At 36.8% G+C, this 24515-nt stretch overlaps 2 protein-coding genes across 9 annotated transcripts; both read left to right on the plus strand.

Moving 5' to 3' along the window:
• Positions 1-422: 422 nt before the first annotated feature.
• On the plus strand, positions 423-19814 carry LOC126670718 (phospholipase SGR2). Of its 8 annotated transcripts, XM_050364530.2 has the most exons (20): positions 430-931; positions 1096-1196; positions 1451-1645; positions 2058-2213; positions 2447-2518; positions 2616-2768; positions 3578-3628; positions 3855-4025; positions 4606-4755; positions 5501-5566; positions 5647-6201; positions 6278-6454; positions 6685-6757; positions 7620-7722; positions 15561-15654; positions 15754-15816; positions 16071-16119; positions 16262-16365; positions 17771-17817; positions 19228-19814. In XM_050364530.2, the coding sequence occupies exons 1-20, from the start codon at positions 727-729 to the stop codon at positions 19463-19465; spliced, it is 2823 nt and encodes a 940-aa protein (XP_050220487.1). In that variant the 5' UTR covers positions 430-726; the 3' UTR covers positions 19466-19814. The 8 variants fall into 8 exon arrangements, 4 of the variants coding, with proteins under 4 accessions (XP_050220489.1, XP_050220488.1, XP_050220491.1 ...); XR_007638782.2 differs by lacking the exons at positions 17771-17817; positions 19228-19814 and having other exon boundaries at positions 423-931; positions 15566-15654; positions 15762-15816; positions 16262-16347; XR_007638783.2 differs by lacking the exons at positions 17771-17817; positions 19228-19814 and having other exon boundaries at positions 423-931; positions 15566-15654; positions 15762-15816; positions 16087-16119; positions 16262-16304.
• Positions 19815-20252: 438 nt separating this feature from the next.
• On the plus strand, positions 20253-23967 carry LOC126670719 (disease resistance protein RPM1). Its single transcript, XM_050364535.2, has 2 exons — positions 20253-21488; positions 21807-23967. The coding sequence occupies exons 1-2, from the start codon at positions 20674-20676 to the stop codon at positions 23734-23736; spliced, it is 2745 nt and encodes a 914-aa protein (XP_050220492.1). The 5' UTR covers positions 20253-20673; the 3' UTR covers positions 23737-23967.
• Positions 23968-24515: the final 548 nt, after the last annotated feature.

Genomic DNA, 24515 nt, shown 5'->3' on the forward strand with positions numbered 1-24515 from the left:
AAAAAAAACGGAGAGTGAGAGAGGAAGATTAGAATTTGATTTAAAAAGTGAGTAATAAAAAAGAATGAAAAAATAAATAAATGAAGAATCAAGAAGAAAAAAAAAGTTGTTATCGCAACATGAAAAGAATAATCATGGCTTTTAGTGAAAGAAATAAAAAAATAGGAAGAGTAAAAAAGAAGAAGAAAAACAACATGTGTTGATCTATGACAATAAAAATTAAATCTAGACGACACTTGTAAGGTATGAATGATTCGAGTAAGTATGTAAATTAGTCCCGCTAATAGCTATTTAACGTAAATAAAAAGTTAGCACATGTGAAAGAATTTTAGAGGCTTACCAATTTTGTAATAAAGGCTCGTGTTTTGCCCATTTCTGTAATTTTTTCCATGGGCTAAGAAAACAGGTCCAAGGCTCATAGATCGCAGAGCCGGGCTCTGCTGCGTGCATCTAGCCAGTGCCCACCGCATACGCAACCGCCAATTTTATTTTATTTGTTATGCGTTGTCTTCTACCTGACATTCATCTTCAACTAACTCTTTTTCTTCTCCTCCTCGTGAATCTTCCACACTTTGTTATTTCTTTATTCCACTCATCATTTCCCAGCACAATCCCACCATTTTGTTCTTCAATTAGGTTTACTTTCTAACAAAATCAACAGTACCAAGCGATCATATGTTTTTCATATTGACATTTTAATTTCTTGCTTGGGAACCGTTTCTAAAAATGGCGGATTCCAAGGAAAATCTAAGCATGATAGAGGAGAAATCATCACCTGATTTACTGAAGAATACGCCCTCAAACATTGCAAGATTAGAGGATGTAATAGAGCATAGTAAGGGGCGTCAGAAGTATTTAGCACAGACTAGGAGTCCTTCTGATGGCAGTGATGTTAGATGGTATTTCTGTAAGGTTCCTTTGGCTCCCAATGGTATGTTTTTCTTTTTCAACTTTGTGGTTTATTAGTATATGCTTGTAGAATTTTGTATTAGCTCATGTTACTGACAGTAATGCCTTAGTTTCAAACTATTTGTAGTGCAAAGGACTTTATGCTATTGTTTATCTCACTATGTTGCTATGTTGGTGGTTCCACAGAGTTGGCTGCCTCGGTTCCTCGTTCTGAGATAGCGGGAATGAGTGACTATTTTCGTTTTGGTATGAGGGATTCTCTTGCAATTGAGGCGTCTTTCTTGGAGGTTCGGTTTTGAAAGACACATTGTTGGTTCAATATTTGAAGTGCCCTCTTTTATATGCAGCTTAAGCTACGAGATCCATATCTTGTTTGGTTATTTTTCCTTGATTAGTTAACAATCTTATTTTAGCATTCTTCTGACTTTTTTGTTGTTCTTCAATGATTAGCTCTAAAGTAACCAGATAGTTGTCATTATCTTTAACTCCATTAATCAATCTCTTCATTATCGTCATTTTAATTTTTGAATATATGTTACAGAGAGAGGAAGACTTGCTTTCTGGTTGGTGGAAAGAATATGCAGAATGTAGTGAAGGTCCTAGAATTCGAGTTCAATCTGCTAAGAAACTGGATATGCAAAAAAATGTAAATTCTATCGGGGCTGGTGGAGCAGCTCAACTATATGAATTGGAAGAAGAGAGAGTTGGTGTGCCTGTAAAGGGGGGACTATATGAGGTATGCTTGCATCTTTCTTGTCCTTCTGCTATCCTTAGTTTTCCAACCAATTTTAGTGCATGTCTATTTGATGATATATTTTGCCAATTCTCTTACAGTTGCCAAGACTGTATTGCTAAAAAAATGGTTGTAGAGGCTAGGCATTAATTCAGCTTCTCTTTTTGTCATCAGACATTTCATTTAATGTGATTTTTTTTTAAGTTGGAATCGATAACAGTCTCTTTATGTGCTGTCATCTTGATTCTTTTCTCTATTAGTATTTAATTCAGTAAGTAGTTACCTTTCTGGTTAATGAAAAAATGTCATTGATGGAATCGGGTACCACTGTATTTATCTTATTCATATTATTGTTATGCATTTATAACATAATAAACATAAACTAAGAGCACTAAATTATATTTTTGAGTTGCAGGTGGATCTATTGAAGAGACATTGTTTTCCTGTGTACTGGAATGGAGAAAATCGACGTGTTTTGAGGGGTCACTGGTTTGCTCGTAAAGGGGGCCAGAATTGGCTGCCACTTCGTGAAAATGTTGCGGAACAGTTAGAGATTGCATATCGCAATCAGGTTTGCTTAGTACTACCATACTTCCTTTGAGTTGTTTTACTGGGCGTATTGGACACTGATTGTTTTTCATTCTTGTCTCAAAATTTTGGTATTTTCATGTAAGGTTCTGATTTAGTTTCATTAGTTTAACTTTTTCAGTTTTTCGAAATCTTCATTCCTTTTACTATGCAGTTTTATTATATTTATCATTATGCAGACCTCTCTTTAGTTCTTCAACTTTAACTTGGCTTCAGGTTTGGCATCGTAGGACATTTCAACTGTCTGGACTTTTTGCTGCTCGTGTTGATTTGCAAGGCTCTACTCCTGTGAGTATATTATGTTGTAAAAAGGATATGGTTTTTAGATAATAAGTTTTGAATGCTGAACTATATAATGCCTTTAAAAAAATAATGGGTCATGCAGGGACTTCATGCACTTTTTACTGGAGAAGATGATACTTGGGAAGCTTGGCTAAATGTTGATGCTTCTGGGTTTTCTAGCTTCATTCCTTTAAGTGGGAATGGGATTAAGTTAAGGCGTGGTTATTCAGCATTTCAGTCAGCAAAACCGACTCAGGTTTCTTTTGCGCGTCCTTAATTCCATTTTAGTTTAAACATGTTACCATTTGTATTAATTGTTCACAATAGCGGCATGCATGATTGACTGAATACCTGGTGTAAGGGCTGTTTTTCCTTATAATTCAGAGGACTAGTTCTCTTCTCTTATTCATATAATTATGTCAAATTTTGAGTCCATTATTATGCTATATAGAGTGAAGTTTGTGTTGAACTCATTGACATGACTGATCCTTTTTTTTATGATTACGATTTATGTCATATCAAAGGGTTATTTACAGAAAAAAAAGCCCCCCCCCACCTCTTTTCACAAGGAAAAAAAGCACCACCTTTCAGTTTTTTTTGGCAATTTCGGCAGTTTGTAATATGGCGTTGGGCCCAAAATTGAAAAAAAAAAAAGGTGGTGCTCTTTTCTTTTTGTAATTTTCAGAGGTGGTGCTAGAAGCTAGAGAAAGGTGAACGGTCATTTCTTTTTTTTGCAAATAACCCAATTTAAAACCGGCTGGTGTTGTATTGCCATATTTTATTGTATAAAGAGGGGTCGCAGTTGCTCTTCTTGCTAATACATGAGAAAAGATGATTATGGGTGTTTTGCTCTTCTTAAATGAGTGCATGTGTGTGCAGGGCGTGAAGCAGATTTAAATTTTGAGTTGTTCCTGACAAGGATGCTTAGTCCTATTGATATTAATTTGAATTATAGTGGGTTTTAAATATAAAATTTGTTGGCAACTGAATTTATTGTAGAATTTCATGTGCATTTTTTTAACTGTGTAAATTTTACTTGTACTGATAGCCACGTTCTTTATATAGGATGAGCTTCGGCAACAAAAGGAAGAAGAGATGGACGATTATTGTTCACAGGTGTGCATTAATTAATGCTAATTGCTGTATTATCCAAGTTAGTTTCAATATATGACTGCTCTGTTATATATTTATGATCTTTTCTTAGACATTGTATTTGTAGCTTCTAACTTATCTCATACTCTCACTCATCTATCCTTTTGCTTTTCCTATTTTTCTTTCAAATTATTTGTTGATATAGCAGTTTTCTATTGCGCTTCTATGAAATCTTGTACCTGTGGTTCAGGTTCCTGTTCGACATGTTGTTTTTATGGTTCATGGTATTGGTCAAAGGTTGGAAAAGTCTAATTTGGTTGATGACGTTGGCAATTTTCGCCATATCACAGCAAGCCTTGCTGAGCAACACCTTACCGCACACCAGCGCGGTGCTCAACGAGTCCTTTTTATCCCATGCCAGGTAAACAAAACACCACTCTTCCTCATTCGTGCAAGAGATAATTTATTACATACAATGGCAGGCTAACTATTGACTTTGCAAGTTTAAGACTTCTACAATTTCCGAAAGAACTATTTTGCAAATTTATTCTGTATCTTGCGTGTATTGATTTGTAAAGTATAATTGCGGCAATGAATATCCCAAGCTTAAAAAAAGGATTTATGGGATAATCTGCTTTTCTGTTTTTTCCTCATGATTAGCTATTTTTGCGGAGTGGGTTCATAGTGATGAAATCAGGCAAAAATTTGACCACATTATTTAGGTAGTTTGATAAAGTTAGTTATTGTCTTTGGATAAATGGCCGCAGCTTAATTTTTCGAATGGATTAGTCTTTTGAAATTTAGGATATACAAAACAAACCACGGTTGGAATATATATATAGAACAACCTTTTTTTTTGTCTTTTTCTTGTTTTGTTATTTTATTCTATTCTTCTCATCTCTTTTCTTCCTATTTGTTTCTTGAACTATTTGATATGTTTCCATTTCTTACTGCTGGTGTGGGCATGCTAAATTTTATTTTTTCCTGCTTTTCTATATCAGTGGAGAAAAGGCTTGAAGCTCAGCGGTGAAGCTGCAGTTGATAAGATTACTTTAGATGGTGTCCGTGGTTTGCGGGTCATGTTAAGTGCGACAGTACATGATGTATTGTACTACATGACCCCCGTGTATTGTCAAGATATAGTAAATTCAGTATGCACTTGATCCCAAAATTTCATATCTTCCTTTATGTTCTTCATAGCGTTTATAAGGCTGCTTGAATTTGCTACAGTTCTTCTTTGGGTTTGTCTACTTGATTTAAGAAGGCATCTTTATCATTTAAAAGTCCACGAAATGTGAAGTTATATGCTGCATACTATATTATATTTGACATGCTTCTTAAGAATTTAACTCTACTGCACTTAATTTTACATGTTATTTATGGTTAGTCTATGATATAGTTGAGGATGGAAATTCATTTAGTTTTCTAACTTTATAATTGTTTTTACCTATGTATGCAAATGAAAAGTTATGGGTTAAGTAATTAGGATTCCATGAGGTGCTATTATAGTTTAACATTAGCAGTTTTTGTGCAAGTAATTTTTTGGTGGAAGTTCTTCAGCAACATGATGTATATCGGTGGTTCTATCTCAAAATACTCTTTGTCATGGATATTTGATTACGTTTCAAGTCCTTTCTATAGGTAGATTTATGTGATAGAAAATGATAGCATTATACTATCTGTTTTCTTGGTTCCTTTTTTGATAATGACTAGATATGTTGGGTGGTGTAGTCACAATTAATATGACAGTATTGCATTATCTGTTTTCTTGGTTCCTTTTTTGTTTTGACTAGCTTTGTTGAGTGGGATAGTTACAATTCATCGAAGCAAACTATTATAATTGGCAGTGGAACTATTCTTTTGGTTTGAATTGATAAATGACTACTTCTGCCCCAGGTATCAAACCAATTAAATCGGTTATATTTAAAGTTCTTAAAGCGGAATCCTGGCTATAACGGGAAGGTGTGTGGCCTCTGCTTTACTTCATCCCAATTTTGACTTTAATTACCTCAACTGGTCTTAAAATTTTGATTTTTGTTTAGGTTTCTATATATGGTCATTCTTTGGGAAGTGTCCTTTCATATGATATCCTTTGCCATCAAGAGAATCTTTCCTCTCCATTTCCAATGGAATTGATATACAAGGAGCAAGCTAAGAGTGACGAATCATCTCTAAATACAGATAACCAATTTTCTGTGTCTGATGCTTCTAGCAGTTTGGAAGTTAACGGCGTACTTAATGAATCAACAGAAAAAGTGGATACTGTTGACGATGAATCAATGAGTGTTCAATCTACTGCTGTATGCTCTAATGGGCATGTTGAAGATTTGTCCACAACGTCAAATTCATTTGTATCGGATTCAGAGCACTCGCCTGCTACTGCTCTGGATTTTAATTCAACTAGTACAATGGAAGGTGATGATGATTTGGGTAGCAATTCCAGCCACATGCTATCTAAGGAAATGGATCACTTAGTTGAAGCCGAAGGAGTGAAATTTGATGACAATATCAAAGATTCGGAGAAAATCCTTGCAAAAGATGAAGACTATGATGATGGAAGCAATAAGGATAAAGCATTGAAATTTCTACATGAAGAGGTCTACCTCTATATATGCGTAATTCTTTTTCCATAAAATTTAGTTAGATAGGTTCTCATGATGATTTATATTTCAGATTGATTCTCTAAAAGCTAAAATAGTAGAGTTGGAGTCAAAATGTGCGGATAAAGAAAATATTGAGGCAGTTGCAACCACCTCAAAGCACCCTATATCTGAAAAGCTGCCTGGGTTAGATGACAATGCTCCATCGAGTCACACGCCTTATATTAAGTTCACGAAGCTTGAATTTAAGGTATGGATGAAATAAACTTGTTCTTCCTTTTTATTTATTTGTTTATTGCAAAAGAACTTTTCTAGTTCTATCCAGACTTTAGCCTATGAGAATCTGGAATGGAATAAATTTGTTTATTAAGAAAATAAAAAGAGTTGCGAGTTTTAAATTTTGGATCTGAGTCTTTGTTGAGTTTTTGTTTCAATATTATATGGACCCGCCATTAAAATGGATCAATTCTTGTATATCAGGTCGACACATTTTTCGCTGTTGGATCACCTCTTGGAGTTTTCCTTGCACTTCGGAACATTCGTATTGGAGTTGGTAATTTTAAAAAGGCTAACACTCTTTAATGTTTGTGCTTTAATTAACTTTAAGAGTCTACATTTCAGTTTTTCTTTTTTTGCCATTTCTGCAAGTGTTTGTTTCATATGGTTATTGGCAAATTAATTGGATTGTGACGGTATTAGTTGTTGTAGCCATTTTGGGTTTTAAAAAAGGGCTTTTATCGAATGGGATCTCTCTCTTCATAGGAGAACCAAACAACTAAGATCCGAATTTCCAAGTTGTATGTTTCAGTGCCATGGGGTTTATAGCCTAATAAATTGGGTGCTGGTGTTGTAATGTTGGAAGTCACGGGTTCACAACCTTGGTACTCTTTTCCAAATTAAATTACAATACCTTGCTAACATTTTTCCACATAATTCTTCTGTATGAGTTCATCAGTTTAGGATTTGCCATAATTTTTTGAAGAATCTTTCTAAGTATGTCTATTGATGTTGGTAATGTAGAAATCTTTGGATCATATGCTCTTTTTTCTTTGTTTCTTTTTTAAGAGGATTAAAGGATTTCACTCTTACTCCCATGGTGACTCGAACAGGTGACTCGAACCATAAGTTCGGACCATAAGTTCTTTGACTACCGCTTAAGATAAACCCATCTCTTCGGGCCATAAGTTCTTTGATTAGTATCAATTTTAACTTTAAGTGAGAGAAGCAAACAGGTTCTCTTCACATGGATTCCTATTCTTTAAATGCTTCAGTGTGTCTCATTTTTTATAAAATGCCGCCCGCGATGTCTGTTCCTATACCGGTTCCATATCCGTATTCATGCTTCATATCCACTATTTATTCTTATCTATCAATAATCTAATTTTTTCTTAATTCTAATTCCTTACCTATTTCAGGCAAAGGGCAAGATTATTGGCTGGAGGAAAATATTAGTGAAGAGATGCCAGCTTGTCGGCAAATGTTCAACATTTTTCACCCATTTGATCCTGTCGCATATAGGTTTGCATCTCATATCTGTTGTTTTAGCAAATAAGTTGGCATCATATTTTAACTAGGTCGATGCCCGCGCGATGCGCGGGTGAGAATTTCAACTTTAAACTTTAGTTTTAATTCATTTAATTATAAAAAAAGTTATGTAAAAAAACTCTTTAAATTCCAAAATTTATAAAAAAAATAACTAACCTTTCAAAGAATAAAGAACTAACATTTTACAATATTAAACCTTAATTAAATTAAATAAATTACTAATATTTTTTTAAAAGTGTTGTTTATGTTATTATAATAGAAATTGAAATATTTATGGAAAAATAATATTTCCTCTAGCACTTGTCTCATCAAAGAAACAGTATAGTACACATATAGGAAATTAAAAATAGCTCATAAAAATGTTATAGACCCAAAACTAAGAACTTGGTGGATTCTCACTAAAAGCATGATATTAACATGTAATATCAACGACTGATATTATGAACATCTATTTTAATACAACGATTGAATTTCACAAAATAAATCAATAATAAGCAAATACATGTATCCTTTACCAAACAATAATGTCAAATACAAACATTGAAGTCACGCTCAGTTTCTTCACAACATGATCTCACTCCCAGATGTGATATGTCTAAAAATCTAAGTGAAACGAAAATCGATATCTAGCTATGAAGTTTAAATAAAATCTCATATGTTTAAACAAATAGTCCACCAATTTGAGAAACCTTGTCCTACCTCAAGGGCTATCTGGAATCTCCTTCCTAATTCAAGACTTTTTACTGCTACATTCTACATTCATGAAAACACATAAGCTTATCAGATGATTCTACTTGGATTAAAATCTTGATTATATTGCTTGCAGGAAAAGAAACTGCGTCCATAGTTTGAATATCATATAAATATACATCAAGAAAGAACAAATCAAATGTAATATCATATTTTAAAGTATAGATATTAGTTAAATTTAATTGATGTCAACAATTACAATACATACATATTAACATCGCAAAATCATATAAATGGTACCTCTAAAAGATGGATTTCTCTCAAAACAAAACTTTACTCTGTTAGAACCTGGAAAAAGTGAACAAATTTGTTTATAGAGCTCTGGTTAGAAAGCATACAAATATGGACAATAGTTTGCTAAATAGCGATTACAATGTTAGTGGTACAAAATTTCAAAGAAAAAGTAAAGTTTAAAACTCTTTTTTTAGTGATTTAAATATCAGTGGCACAAGCTCTTGGACCCATTTAATCGAGCACCTTATGTGCATACGAGTCAAAGTATAGTAATGCAGGATTATCGGTACAGCGGAACAACTTCAATTTCGAATATTGAAAATTAAGTCTTACCTGTGTTGCCGAGCTGCAGATTTTTTGATCCGAGATTTTGGTTTGCCAGAATTTGGTTGTTGAAGCTTAGTTTTATGGAAAATCGGACCTGAATGTAGGAAGTCTTTAGATGTTAAATACTGCTGCAAATGTTGAAATCGATTTCACTAAAATAGATTAAATGCCGTGCCGTGTAACGTCTATTTCATAATAGAGATCAATTTGCGGAAGAAGCTTTAACGGTTCGTAGTTTGCTAATGGAGTTTTACATCGGCATTAACTGTTGGGCGGCACAGCGGAAATTCAATTAATTATGCTAGTGAATAACGTATTGTGCTAATAATTATACCGGAAAAATTCCCAGGACAGATTGGAGGGTCACGAGCGGACCACTTAAGTACCAACCTCCTAGACAGAATTTAACACGATATAACTTACTTCACAATAGGAAATTCCAACTAGCCTAATCGTTAGCGTCGAAAATAAATCAAGAATGGCAGAAACAAAATGATAAATGACACCGAGAATTTTTAACGTGGTTCACCCAAAAAGCTGGATTACGTCCACGGGACAAAGTCCGAATAATTCTTCCACTATCTAAATAGCAGGCATACAAAGAGAGTAATTTTACAGAGAGATCTCACCAAAATAATGACACTCAAGTGTTTCCCACACACCCGTAAACTCACTATTTTTATCTCTCAATTCTCTCACCCTTCACCCTTTAGAGAAAACGTTTCTCTAGCTCGCCTATTAGCTCGAAGCTAATACTCTCACTCACAAATGCTTGTGAATTTTGGTGATATGAAACCTTATGCTCCTCCTTGCTATTTATAGGCAAGGAGGGGAGTAGCCTCCAAGTAATTTTGCTTGGAGCCTACTCCAAGTCAATTTACTTGGAGGCTACTCCAAGTAATTACTTTTTTTTTTAACTAAATGTGGGCCCACATGTGGAGGGACCCACCAACAAATCTCCCCCTCCCGACTACATGGGAGGCACCACCATTCCGGCTGCCTGTCGACAATATTCAAACTTTCCCCGCGGAAGAGCTTTGGTTAACATGTCAGATCCATTTTCATCGGTATGGATCTTTTCCAGCTGTAGCAGTTTCATCTCCAGTACATCTCGAATCCAGTGATATCTCACATCAATATGTTTAGATCTTGAATGAAAGGAGGAATTCTTCCCGAGGTGAATAGCGCTTTGACTATCACAAAACAGCTCGTACTTCGTCTGGTGGAAACCAAGTTCACTTAAGAACTTCTTCATCCATAGCAACTCTTTACAAGCTTCAGTTGCTGCAATAAACTCTGCTTCTGTTGTTGAGAGCGCAACACATTTCTGTAGTCTCGATTGCCATGACACGGCTCCCCCTGCAAATGAAATCAGATATCCTGATGTAGACTTTCTCGAGTCAACATCGCCAGCCATATCTGCATCAGTGTAGCCAACTAACACAGGTTCTCCATCTCCAAAAGATAGACACATTCTTGATGTACCTTGAAGGTATCTAAGAATCCATTTCACTGCAGCCCAATGTTCTTTTCCAGGATTTGAAAGGAACCGACTCACTACTCCAACCGAGTGAGCAATATCTGGCCGTGTACATACCATGGCATACATCAAGCTCCCAACTGCTGAAGCATATGGAACTCTTTCCATCTCCTCCTTCTCTTTCTCAGTAGAAGGGCACTGTTCAGAACTCAGTCTAAAATGATTAGCAAGGGGGCAGCTAACCGCTTTAGCGTTATCCATGTTGAACCTTTGAAGTACTTTCTGAATGTACTTCTCCTGTGATAACCATAGCTTCTTGGAGCCTCTATCTCTGGTTATCTTCATGCCTAGAATTTGCCTTGCCGAGCCCAAGTCTTTCATTGCAAAAGACTTGCTCAACTGCTTTTTCAAGTTGTTGATTCTTGAAGTATTCTGGCCAACGATCAACATGTCATCCACATAGAGCAGAAGTATAATAAAATCCTCATCAGAGAATTTCTGCACGAAGACACAATGGTCTGAAGTAGTCTTCTTGTACCCTTGCTCCCCCATAACAGACTCAAACTTCTTGTACCATTGTCTCGGCGCTTGTTTTAAGCCATATAGACTTTTCTTCAACTTGCAGACGTACTGCTCTTTCCCCTTTTCTTCGAAACCCTCTGGCTGCTCCATGTATATCTCTTCCTCCAAATCACCATGAAGGAAGGCAGTCTTTACATCCATCTGCTCGATCTCCAGGTCGAGGCTTGCTGCTAACCCTAGCACTGTACGAATGGATGTCATTTTCACCACTGGTGAAAAAATCTCATCAAAGTCAATTCCCTTTCTTTGGCCGAATCCCTTGACAACTAGTCTAGCTTTGAAACGTGGTTGGAGACCGTGTTCCTCATTCTTTATCCTGAACACCCACTTGTTCTTCAAAGCTCTCTTGCCTTTAGGCAACTTCACCAGCTTAAAAGTATTATTATCATGCAAGGATTTCATCTCATCTTGCATGGCTTCAATCCATTTCTGCTTGTGTTCATCATCCATAGCTTCTTCAAAGCTCTCAGGTTCTCCCCCGTCAGTTAATAACACATACTGATCTTCTGGGTATCTGGTAGATTGTTGTCGAACTCTATCAGATCTCCGCAGAACTGGAGAATCCACATCTGCTGGTGGTTGATGATGAGCACCATAGTCATCAGCATTACCTGGTTCATAATCAATGGGAGCATCTTGACCACCTATCTCCGGTTGGTCGCCTTCTTCATCTCCAACACGTCTATGAACCGTTGTTGGAGGAATCAATTCCAAGCCTGTTGAATCTCCATTGGATCCCTCAGAAACATTCTGAGCCTTTTTAATATCCTCAATGGTCTGACTTTCAACAAACACGGCATCACGGCTTCTGATAAGCCTCTTATGGACTGAATCATAAAATCTATAGCCAAATTGATCTTGACCATAGCCCACAAACACGCACTCTCGTGTCTTAGCATCAAGTTTGGACCTCTCGTCTTTGGGAATATGCACAAATGCTTTGCACCCAAACACCCGCAGATGACCATAGGAAACTTCTTTTCCCGTCCACACTCTCTCTGGAGTATCAGACTGTAGAGGGATGCACGTTGAAAGGTTGAGCACATAAACTGCTGTCAGTAGGGCTTCACCCCAGAACATCTTAGGCAACTTTGCATGTGAGAGTAAACATCTAACTCTCTCCATCAAAGTCCTGTTCATCCTCTCAGCCAAACCATTCAACTGCGGCGTCTTAGGAGGTGTTGTTTGATGCCGAATACCATTATTTTTGCAATAAGCATCAAATGGTCCAATGTACTCTCCACCATTGTCTGTTCGAATGCACTTCAGCTTCTTGCCGGTCTGTCTCTCCACCAGAGTTAAAAATTGCTTGAAAACTTCTAACACCTGGTCCTTCGTTTTCAAAAGGTACACCCATGTCTTCCTTGAATGATCATCAATGAAAGTCACAAAGTATTGAGCACCACCAAGTGACTTTGGCATTGGTCCACACAAATCTGAGTGAATCAGATCTAAAACATTCTTCATTCGAGAAGGAGGGGAACTTTTGAAAGAAACTCTGTTTTGCTTCCCTGCCAAACAATCAGTACATTTCTCTAGATGGACTCGATCCAATCCATGCAACATATTTCTTTTGGCCAATATCGACATTCCTTTCTCACTCATGTGACCGAGTCGTCTATGCCACAACTCAACTATATCATCATTCTCCACTGTATTGACATCGTCATGGGAGAGCTTCGCCTGCATCATGTATAGTTTTGAATGTCGTTTTCCCCTGGCCACCACCAATGAACCTTTGGTAAGCTTCCATTGGCCATTGAAGAAGGTGCTGCAAAAACCTTCATCATCCAGATTTCCTGCCGAAATTAAATTCAGGCGCATATCTGGGACATGCCTGACATCCTTCAGGACTAATTGCGTACCATTCTCTGTTTCTAGAGAGACGTCACCTTTGCCTACGACTTTTGCAAAGTTCTCATTTCCCATTCTTACAGTGCCAAAATCGCCTGATGTGTAAGATGAGAAGAATTCCCTTCGAGATGAAGCATGAATGGTAGCTCCAGTGTCAATCACCCAACTCGTCTCGTGGATTGCAAGATTGACAATATCTTCATCATGGACTACGTTGAACTCCCCGACAACATTTGCTTGTTCATCATCACTGCTGTCATTTTTCCTCACATCTTTGCCTTTGTTCTTTTCTTGGTCTTGCTTCAACTTTCGACAGAACATTTTGATGTGGCCCTTCTTCTTGCAGTAATGGCACTCAGTATTGGCATATTTGTTTGACTTTCCTCTGCTTTTGTGTCTGGTTTTTGAACCCCTAGCTTCACTCCTCCCTCTAGATTCTGCAACAAAAACATCTGACTGTGATGAAGAAGAACCTTGTGATCTTCGTCTACTCTCTTCATTCAGGATGCCACTTTTAACAGCTTCCATATTGACTACTCCATTTGGTGCAGAATTTGTTAGTGAAATCTTCAAAGTCTCCCAAGACTCTGGTAGAGAGGCAAGCACGAGGAGAGCGAGCACCTCATCGTCAAACTTTATGCTCATACTTGATAACTGATCCACAATCCCTTGAATTGCATTCAGGTGATCAGCTATAGAAGTCCCTTCTCGATATTTTATCTGAATTAATTTTGTCAGATAAAATAGTTTGTTGTTGCCGGTTTTCGACGCGTACAGCTCCTCAAGCTTCTTCCATAATGTCTGAGCATGAGTTTCATTACAAATGTGGTTGTACACATTATCCTCGACGAACTGTCGAATGTAACCACACACCTGCTCATGCTCGAATGCCCATTCTTCATCCGTTTTTCCTTCGGGTTTATTCGTTGAAAACACCGGTAAATGCAGTTTCGTCACAAATAGGAGATCCTTCATCTTGTTTCTCCATATGTGGTAATTTGTGCCATTTAAACTGACCATCTTGCCAGTCTTTGCCTCCATATTTTCGACAAGTGCCCAGTACTATAAATATATCTAATTTATTTTCTGATGTGGAGGATCCACTATCTAGTGTCAACCACAGAGCATACGATAAATAGATATATAAAAACTCAAACCGGCTCCGATACCAGTTGTTGGGCGGCACAGCGGAAATTCAATTAATTATGCTAGTGAATAACGTATTGTGCTAATAATTATACCGGAAAAATTCCCAGGACAGATTGGAGGGTCACGAGCGGACCACTTAAGTACCAACCTCCTAGACAGAATTTAACACGATATAACTTACTTCACAATAGGAAATTCCAACTAGCCTAATCGTTAGCGTCGAAAATAAATCAAGAATGGCAGAAACAAAATGATAAATGACACCGAGAATTTTTAACGTGGTTCACCCAAAAAGCTGGATTACGTCCACGGGACAAAGTCCGAATAATTCTTCCACTATCTAAATAGCAGGCATACAAAGAGAGTAATTTTACAGAGAGATCTCACCAAAATAATGACACTCAAGTGTTTCCCACACACCCATAAACTCACTATTTTTATCTCTCAATTCTCTCACCCTTCACCCTTTAGAGAAAACGTTTCTCTAGCTCGCCTATTAGCTCGAAGCTAATACTCTCACTCACAAATGCTTGTGAATTTTGGTGATATGAAACCTTATGCTCCTCCTTGCTATTTATAGGCAAGGAGGGGAGTAGCCTCCAAGTAATTACTTTTTTTTTTTAACTAAATGTGGGCCCACATGTGGAGGGACCCACCAACATTAACACCAACAAAAGTAACGTTTTCTTAGAGTTAAATGAGTTTGAAGAGTACACATGTCTAAAATATATAGTGCCACTTGTCGGAATTGTGTTAGAAGTTAATTGGGAGCTCAGGATTATAATATAGTATAGATTTCGAATATTGAAAATTAAGTCTTACCTGTGTTGCCGAGCTGCAGATTTTTTGATCCGAGATTTTGGTTTGCCAGAATTTGGTTGTTGAAGCTTAGTTTTATGGAAAATCGGACCTGAATGTAGGAAGTCTTTAGATGTTAAATACTGCTGCAAATGTTGAAATCGATTTCACTAAAATAGATTAAATGCCGTGCCGGGTAATGTCTATTTCATAATAGAGATCAATTTGCGGAAGAAGCTTTAACGGTTCGTAGTTTGCTAATGGAGTTTTACATCGGCATTAACACCAACAAAAGTAACGTTTTCTTAGAGTTAAATGAGTTTGAAGAGTACACATGTCTAAAATATATAGTGCCACTTGTCGGAATTGTGTTAGAAGTTAATTGGGAGCTCAGGATTATAATATAGTATAGATTAGGATTGTTGCACAAAGAGCTTTGCTGAACTCTTAATGACATTTAGCATGACAATATCTCAGTAGACCTGAATGTAGTTTATTTATATCCTCCTCTTCCCTCCTACCATGCACATAGGAATTGTTGACATTTTTCATGGGTGCATTTTGTGTATGCTTTGCTTTCTTAGTTAGGCAGTCTATGTTCAATACGGAAAACATAAATTTTTTGATTTTCATACAGAGTAGAACCACTTGTCTGCAAGGAGTACATCAACAAACGGCCTGTCATCATCCCTTACCACAAGGGCGGAAAGAGATTGCACATTGGGTTCCAGGTAGGGCTTTTATTTTTGAAGTTAAAAATCATTGATTAACTGGCCTTTTTCCTGGTATTTCTTTTTTCCTCTTTGATGTACTTATACATTATTCTCCAGGAATTCAGAGAAGATTTGGCTGCTCGTTCTCAGGCCATGATGGATCGCCTAAATTTTGTTAAAGTAGGTTCTGTCAGACTTAACAGTTTTTACTCGTTTCAAAGTCTTTTTATGCAAGAATCAATCGATTGTTTTCCATTGTAATTTTGATTTAGACACTATATGAAGAGTATTTATGAGCATGTACAGTCACTGATTTTAATTTGTTCTTGGTCTGTTATATTTGATAAATTGAATTGACTTAATGAGTCAGTGAATGCTGGAGTTTCTAATCCGACATCAATGATATGTGGTTTAAATTTCTTCTTTAATAACAGATTAAAGTTCTTACAGTTTGCCAATCAAGAAGTATGGATAGTCTAGAAGGTAATATAATTTATTCTTTGCACTTGTCACTTTCCTTTGAATTTTTTTTTGTGCAATCTGTCTTTTGTTCTATCTGCCTAAATCACTTTTCTCCCCCTTAAATGCCCTGCTAAAATAATGCAAACAATTTCTTTTATTTTAGAGGGAGCAGAAGACGCCGAAGATAAAAAAGAGAGGACATATGGCTCTTTAATGATAGAAAGATTAACTGGAAGTGAAGAAGGACGGATTGATCACATGCTTCAAGTATGTTTATACTTTCTATGACAGTGTTAAAAGCTTTTGACTCCCATCAATTATTAATTTGTTTTGCATTTGTATAAATTTCACTGATGCCTCTATCTTGCAAATGATTAATGCATGATTGTTGTAAGCATTGGGACTTTCCAAAACCTCCTTAGAAGTGTGGGAGTAACCATCACATTTCTCATTGTACCTTATAGTAGTCTTTTATGACAATTTGCATATCTTCCCTTGACTAATACCAGACATAAAAATCTATCAAAGGGGAGGGGGCAACTGGTTTCTGTTTTTTTCTTGCTGTTGGTTAGGCTATTGGTTTCCATGTAGTAACCTTTGGGTTTGCTCGAAACCTAATTTCTGCTATGCCCTTCACCACTAGTGGGGTTCGGAGATGCGTTAAGTAATCTTCCTTAGCATGAAAATGTAATAGGCTCAAACCCATAGTTGGAATTAACATGGATGAAAACCAGCTATTTTGAGTTTCTAGAATAGAGTAGGATGGTCGGATCTCATGGTGATTGGATACTCGTGCTGTTATTTGTGCTTCTTGAAGCTGTTATTTGTAATTCTTGAAGCTGTTATTCATAGCAACATTTGTAAAACAAACAGATACCTATGTGATAATCCATGAGTAGTGGCAACCTATTTTAGCAGCAGGAGTGGCTCCATATTCCCATTAGATTGGATTTCAGTTTGTGCTTCCACGGACTGGATTGAGAGGGTTCCGGTAGTGAAATTTTATTTTAGTTCTTATACTTCTAGCAAATAACAGAATATAGTAACTAGTAAAATTTAATGAACCCAAAGTGATCGCATATTCAATTCTACTACTGTTTGGTTGGTGTGTGTTTTTCCGATTGGGGTTTAAACAATGACATTTCTGTCGCATGTTGTGATTTGAATTTTATCAAATTATAACTGCTTGTTCTTCTAAAATAACATACATTTAATAAAAAAACTGGTGCCAATCAATGCAAGCAATTTTTGTAAGGAAACGCCCATTGCAATTTTGTAGAAACCATGTTTCTGAGTTTGTAAGGAGTGTAATATGGATTGGTCCGTCTGAACTGGGGAAGGATGAAACATCTGAAAACGAGAAATTGGTTTTGTCTTTCATGAACTTGCAAGTCGCATCTGCCTTTTCTGCAACACATTCTTGGATTTTTAAACCTTGCAGGAAGCATAAGTTAGTGTCTAATGCGGCAACCTCAAATTAAAAGCCATGCTCAAATGTATTTGAAACAATGACCGATAATGATTGAAAGTTTATCTTAGGACATCTGCTTATCCCTTCATTTTTATGGGTTTGTCTGGCTGCCTTACCTATAAGACTTAGTTTTCCTACAATTGTGAATTGCATCTCATATTGCTGATTTCGCCCTAATGTAATTTTGTTCTTACTGTGCAGGATAAGACATTTGAACATCCTTATCTACAAGCTCTTGGATCACACACGTAAGTGCTATTAAACATCTAATCTGGATATTTATTCTCGTTGTTCTCTTTGAATAACATAAATGTCATTATCTCATGAAGCTTTTGATGCATGTTCGAGACTCCGAGTAAAATATAGGACATTAATATTATACAACCACCTGGATAAGAAAATTTGGGATTAGTTTTATTGATTTTGACTTGTCTTGGGAAATCCTGTGATTAAGTGTTTTTTTTTTTTGTTACAGGGTGTTTTAATGTTCACAAGTTAAATTTCTTTCTAGGGATTTAGTCTATGATATTTTTTCATGGGGATGAACACTATTTAACCTAACATCTGAAAGCGACAATGGGTTTCCAGAGTTGCTTCATATAGTTTAGTAATTATTTTCTCATAGGAATTTGAAAAGATGCGTGCTCCGTAAATATGATTTATCTGTCTGTCACACCATTTTTATGCTGTCTCAGTTCTTTGTCTTCTTGCTGTATTTTTACAGTGCTGCAACTTCTTCAAACTTGATCCATTACCGTATTTCCTACATTTTTCTTCTAAATGTTACGATATATGCCAAATTTATAGAACCACATGCTTTGTGAGCATAACATTACAAACCGATGAAATGTAAATTTTGGTGTAAGATCTGCTATGGGATGCCTTATGCTCAGTGAATGATGAAGTATTGAGTCACTTAATCAGCAAATTGCCATTTATTATGTCGTTGGCTGTAAGCCTGTAACCTCTTTTTTCGTTTTTTCGGCTTTTAACCAGTGACCAATTAAATTTTCTCATAGCATTCTAAACATTTTTTTTGCATGTGCATACTTGCATGATCAGATGGGTGTTTTGCTTTTTGCAGCTATAGCTCAGCCCAAACCTGTTTTCTTTTATTAAATATGCGTTATGCATTTTTCATGTTCAATTTAGGCGGGATAAACCTGATAAATATTATTTTTCGTGTTTAATGTGGGTTGATCCATTTGTGACCCAAATACTATAAACTCAACTCGGACCAGCTTATTTTTGTGTTATGTCGTTTGAACAAGCCGTGTTAGAATTTGTCAGCCCCAAGGGGAGGAAAGTAGTTGGTGACAACAATTTTGAGAATAGGGGTGTCGGAAAAGAAATAGATCTACCGAAACTTATTGTATTTCCTGATAAGATTTGTTATTTCTCGTTTCAATTTGGATCAGTTGGCTGAGTAAGTGTTAATCTCTAAATTAGGATGAACAGAAAATGCGAAAGTTTTGACTAAGAGATCAAATAGCTTTGAAATCTGTTTTAGTCATTAGACATTATCGTATAACCGGGTAGATTTTAGAAACTCTTAAAAAGATGCTACTGTTTCTGTTTGTAAGTTAATATCTGCTCCATTTTATGGAGCAATGAAAATGATTCTGTTCGCCTGATCAATGAGATTATTTGGTGCACAGAAATTACTGGAGGGATGTTGATACTGCACTCTTTATTTTGAAAGACTTGTACAAGGATATACCTGAAGAAGCTGATTTGCCTGGGGGGTCTAGCGAACAAACTTCGAAAGATGAGAGTTGTTCCAGAGGATGGTCGGATCAAATGGAAAGCAGAGAGGAGGAACTTCCTCTGACATTCTCTGACAGAATGATGATTAGAAACTTCTCAAGGAAAGCTAAGAAGTTTATGAAGACATAGTCCTCTTCTTGTTGTATGCTGGATTTAGTTGCCACTACTCTGCTTTGATAGTTGTCTATTCGCAGCTTGAAAGCTGAATTGAAGATTTAGTTATGCGATGGCTGAAATTTAGAAGATTCACCGGGAGGGACCATCATGGCGTTTGTTTCAGCGGGCAGCTTCTCTTTCTTTCCGTACAGAAAAAGGAAATAGGAAGTTAGGAATCATGAAAAATGGAATTACCTGTTAATTTAGATAGCTTGATTGAGATGTACATATGCTGCAAAAAGATGGGATAGTTGTACATAATCTGTGCCTTCTAGGTGTGTATTACAGTCAGGTTATAGCTATGCTAGCATCAATTCTAACTTGGTTTGTGTTTTGCGCAATTCTTGCATTATTCTAATAATTATGGAAAATTTGTACAGATAATTTTTTTTTTTTTGGTCAATGAACCGAATTATATTGCACAGGCTAAAACGCCAAACACCATTCATACAGACTACACAACTAAGCTGTTACAACCAACAGCTTTTAACATCTGTAACTATACTAAGATTGAGCTTGCTACACACAGCAAACCTGATCTTGTTTAGGACCTCATTCTCCTTTGGTACAGATAAATTATTGTGGCTAGTTTGGTTCTATTTTTAATTTTGGATGATGTTGGGGATGAGTTTGACGCCCATATACATGGATTGTAAAATTAATTCTTTAATTCACAGAATGTCTTATCATATATTAAAATCACATGGTACCGTATCAGCGTTCTGCTGAGATAATTAAATTATATAGTTTTGTTTTGTCTCCATTCTATCTAACTCTAGAAAAGAAAAGGAAAATGCACAAGTAAACCAAGACATTTCTTTTGTTGATTTTTGCTGATAATTGGAGAGGGGGAGCTCTTGTGGGAACCCAGATATTTTAGTTTAATGGAAACTTGTGGATGGATTATACATTAGTTTAATGGAAACTTATTAATTGGTATAAGTTGATGTAGTCTTATTTGGTGACCTAGAAGTTGTGTTTGTGGTATATTTGAAGCGGACCAATCATTTGTAATCAGAACAAAGTCAATGGTGGGACCAATCATTTGTAATCAGAACAAAAATCAATGGTGCATTATTTAGTCGGGGACTTAAGACGCATTTTGGACGTAGATCTGCAGCAAAGAAGACAAGGCTACGAAATTGATACTGCAAGAGGAGAAATAAGGGAAAAAATTGAACATGGCAGCAGTTCCTGCAGATTTCTTGGTTAGCAAGATAGTTTCTCTGGTTGAAAATGAAGCAGAGTTGTTAGGAGGTGCTCGTGATGATCTTGAGGAGATCAAGCGTGAGCTATTGAGCATGAGATCATTTCTAGAGGATGCAGACATGAAAAGACCTCATATGGAAGGAGAGAAAACATGGGTGGCTAGTGTTAGAGACTTGGTCTATGATGTTGAAGACATCATTGATGAGTTCATGTACCTTAGGAACAAGCGATTCGGTAGGCATGAATCAGCCAGAAAACTCTACAAGATGATTGGATTCCCTAAATATCTATGGGAAAAGCATCAAATTGCCTCCAGGCTGCAAAAGATCAAATCTCTGGTTAAGTCCATACCGGAGAGAAGTCAACGATATGGTGTTTATCACGTTGAAGGCTCAAGCTCGAGCAATAACGATATAGGAACCCGCCATGGAGAGTCATCTTTGTTTATCACAGATGATGAACTTGTGGGTATTGAAGATGAAAGGGAACTACTAGTTGGGTGGCTAACAAATGGAGGACAGCAGCGAACAACTATTTCAGTAGTTGGAATGGGCGGCTCCGGGAAAACAACTCTAGTCGCAAAGGCTTACAATTCTCAAGCTGTAAAGCACCATTTTGATTGCTATGCTTGGATTACTGTCTCGCAAGCTTATGTTATTGAGGATCTGTTTAGAAGCTTGATTAAGCAATTTTACCAAGCTGCAAAAGAGGCAGTTCCGATGGAGTTGAGTAGCATGAACTATCAACAGCTGGTGGAGATGCTTGTGAACTACCTTGAGCCCAAGAGGTATGTTTTGAGTGCTGAAGCTTTTAGTTAGAATCCTATGCTAATGCAGTTTTTGAAATGTAAAATCTATTTTATGGGTATTGTCCGGGCCTATGTTGCACGAAAACGGAAAATACTGAAAGAAAAACTACAAAACAATTTTTGTTTTTCTATTAGAATAAGTTATAAATATAGAATTTTGGAGTTTCAGAAGCATTTCCGGAAACATAAATATAGTATTCGATAAGTTTATGTGCAATTAGTCCCTGCAAGTATACCCTAGTGGTGAGAATACTAAACTTATATTTTGTTTCTTGTTTCCTTTGACACCTCCCACAGGTATATTGTAGTTTTGGATGATGTGTGGAATTCAAACCTTTGGAATCAAATCAAAGTTTCACTTCCAAATGGCCTGCTTGGAAGTAGAGTGGTGCTTACAACTAGAAATGGAAGTGTAGCCTCTCTTTTCTTCGAAGTTGGAAGCTGTGTCCACCATATCCAACCGCTTCCAGAAAAAGAAGCATGGGCTCTGTTTTGCATGAAAGCTTTCTCTAGGAATAGCAACAATTGTCCCTCAGAGCTTGAAATCTTAGGCAAGAAAATTGTGGCAAAATGTCAAGGCCTACCTCTTGCAATTGTGTCATTGGGTGGTCTGTTGTCAGCTAGAAGGTCGGAATCAGAATGGAAGATGGTTTGTAATAGTATAATTTGGGAGCTGCATAACAATCAAATGCTTCAAGCAGTAAAAAGCATCTTGCTACTGAGCTACAATGATTTGCCATACAGACTGAAGCGTTGCTTTCTGTATTGTGGTTTATTCCCTGAAGACTACGAAATTAAGAGAAAGAGAGTTACGAGGTTATGGATGGCAGAAGGGTTTGTTGAGCAAGTGAGAGGGATAGCGCCAGAAGAGGTTGCAGAGGGATACCTCTTGGAGCTCATCCGCCGAAGTATGCTTCAATCTGTAGAGAAGAACTCGTCTGGACTTCCCAAGGCGTGCAAGATGCATGATCTGCTAAGAGAAGTTGCTCTTTCAATATCAGAAGAAGAGAAATTTTTCTGTGTATATGATGAACAAAAGGAAGGGGCAAGAGAAGATGGCATAGCGCGACGTCTGTCAGTTCAAGCTATTGAGAAAGAAGCTAAATCCTTTAGAGGTAAGTCTCAGCTTCGTTCCTTATTTTTGTTTGTTACTGATGTGGTGAATCCATATAGTTTAGCATCTGGGTTTAAGCTTCTGAGAGTGTTGGACTTGGAAGATTGTCCAGTTGAAAACCTACCTGATGACATAGTTTCTTTGTTTAATTTGAGATACTTAAACCTGAAAAGAACTCTGCTTAAGGAGCTTCCGAAATCCATTGGAAGGTTGCAAAACCTTGAAACCTTAAACATTGATGACACCAACATTGAGGCTCTTCCAAAAGGGATTGTGAAGTTGCAGAAATTACGCTATCTGTTAGCCCGCCGGTTAAAGCCTGAACTGTATAATGATTTCAACTATGTATCTGGCGTACAGGTGCCTTCAAACTTAGCTTGTTTTAAGAACTTGCAAGTCCTCGGCTGTGTGGAATCAAACAAAGAGATAATGATACAAGTGAAAAGTATGACCCAGCTTGTGAGACTTGATCTTTGCAACGTTCACGAGTCATATGAGACAGACTTGTGCTTTGCAATCCAAAATATGCAACTCCTTGGCCGCTTATTTGTAATGGCAAGTAGCAATCAGGTCCTTCGGATGGACGCACTGAAAAAAGCTCCACCGAGCCTTAGGAGGCTAACTTTGGTCGGGAAGCTGGAGAAGATCCCGCAGTGGTTTCACACACTTGAGAACCTGAGAGTCTTGTATTTGCATTGGTCGAGTCTGTCCAAAAATCCGACCGCAGATCTCTCAACACTTCCTAATTTGAGATGCCTAACTCTTGTCAAAGCCTACGAGGGAAATTTTTTGCATTTTTTTCACGGCTTTAAAAACCTTGAAATTCTCGAGCTACTCAATTTTCCTTATCTTACTGCTATAAAGTTTGCTGAGGGAGTCATGCCGCATCTCAAAGAACTAAGCATTGGCAATTGCGATAAGTTGATGATGATTCCTCGCGATATTGTTCATCTTACTAACCTTCAACAACTGACATTGGTGAATATTCCAAATCAAGTAACTCAACGTATTCGTGCGCCATATGGTGTAGATTGTGCAAGTTTCCGCCACATTCCCAAGATAAATCATGTCAACTTTACATCTTCAGGATGGTCTCAGCAAAGCTTGTCCTAATTCATAATCTCGTCTTTCTTTTGGTTGTGACAGGAAAGAATGACATCTTCAACAGTTACTATATATACTGTGTGTTTATGTTGCCTGTACATTGCAGATGGTAATATAAAAATAAAGGTGTCTTCAGTCTTCTTCATCAGAATTCCTTCTTGTTAGCATCTGCTTATTTGAGCTTGTTGAAGTAGATACTAAATATTTGTTTTAGTTGAAAATATGTCCAGTTTGCTCCAATCTTCTAAGCTAAGGTGCATTTTGCTATCTTTTAGTATTCTGATGGTATATATTTCTATACTAGAAAAGAAATCAATCAATTTATGAGTATACATGGTTTATAGCAAGAATAAAGTTGTATTTTGTAGGATCCATAATTAAAAACAATTACAAACTATATATAGATTAATAAACATGTAATTAACCAAGATCCAAAATAAAATTAGTCCCAACCTATAAAACCTGCAAGCCAACTCCCATTTAAGCTGTCAAGCATCTTTTTACACTCCATCTGTGCATGTTAGCCATTACACAACTATACACTTGTTCTAATCCACCATTGTCCATCAGTAATTAACTTGGTTAAATATTTCTTATTCATAAGACTCCAATCCACACGTTTTTAAGTGTGCATTCTTTGCAAAGATTCAGATTCTTTTACTTGAGTTGGGCATATAATTTACATATGATTTATAATATAATGTTCATCATACTTATTGGCTTTAAATGAAAGACTGTCTTTCCTTAGAAGGAGGCTCGACAAGTAATCATTATACAGCCAACATATA

This window comes from Mercurialis annua, linkage group LG2 (genome assembly GCF_937616625.2).
Source record: "Mercurialis annua linkage group LG2, ddMerAnnu1.2, whole genome shotgun sequence".
NCBI lineage: Eukaryota > Viridiplantae > Streptophyta > Magnoliopsida > Malpighiales > Euphorbiaceae > Mercurialis > Mercurialis annua.

Excerpts from the sequence above, each read along its gene's own strand:
- LOC126670718 (XM_050364530.2), top strand. The coding sequence starts at position 727 with ATGGCGGATTCCAAGGAAAATCTAAGCATGATAGAGGAGAAATCATCA. Across the intron at positions 4,026-4,605 it reads TCCTTTTTATCCCATGCCAG|TGGAGAAAAGGCTTGAAGCT; the intron begins GTAAACAAAACA and ends TTTCTATATCAG. Across the intron at positions 6,758-7,619 it reads GAACATTCGTATTGGAGTTG|GCAAAGGGCAAGATTATTGG; the intron begins GTAATTTTAAAA and ends TACCTATTTCAG.
- LOC126670719 (XM_050364535.2), top strand. The coding sequence starts at position 20,674 with ATGGCAGCAGTTCCTGCAGATTTCTTGGTTAGCAAGATAGTTTCTCTG. Across the intron at positions 21,489-21,806 it reads AACTACCTTGAGCCCAAGAG|GTATATTGTAGTTTTGGATG; the intron begins GTATGTTTTGAG and ends CACCTCCCACAG.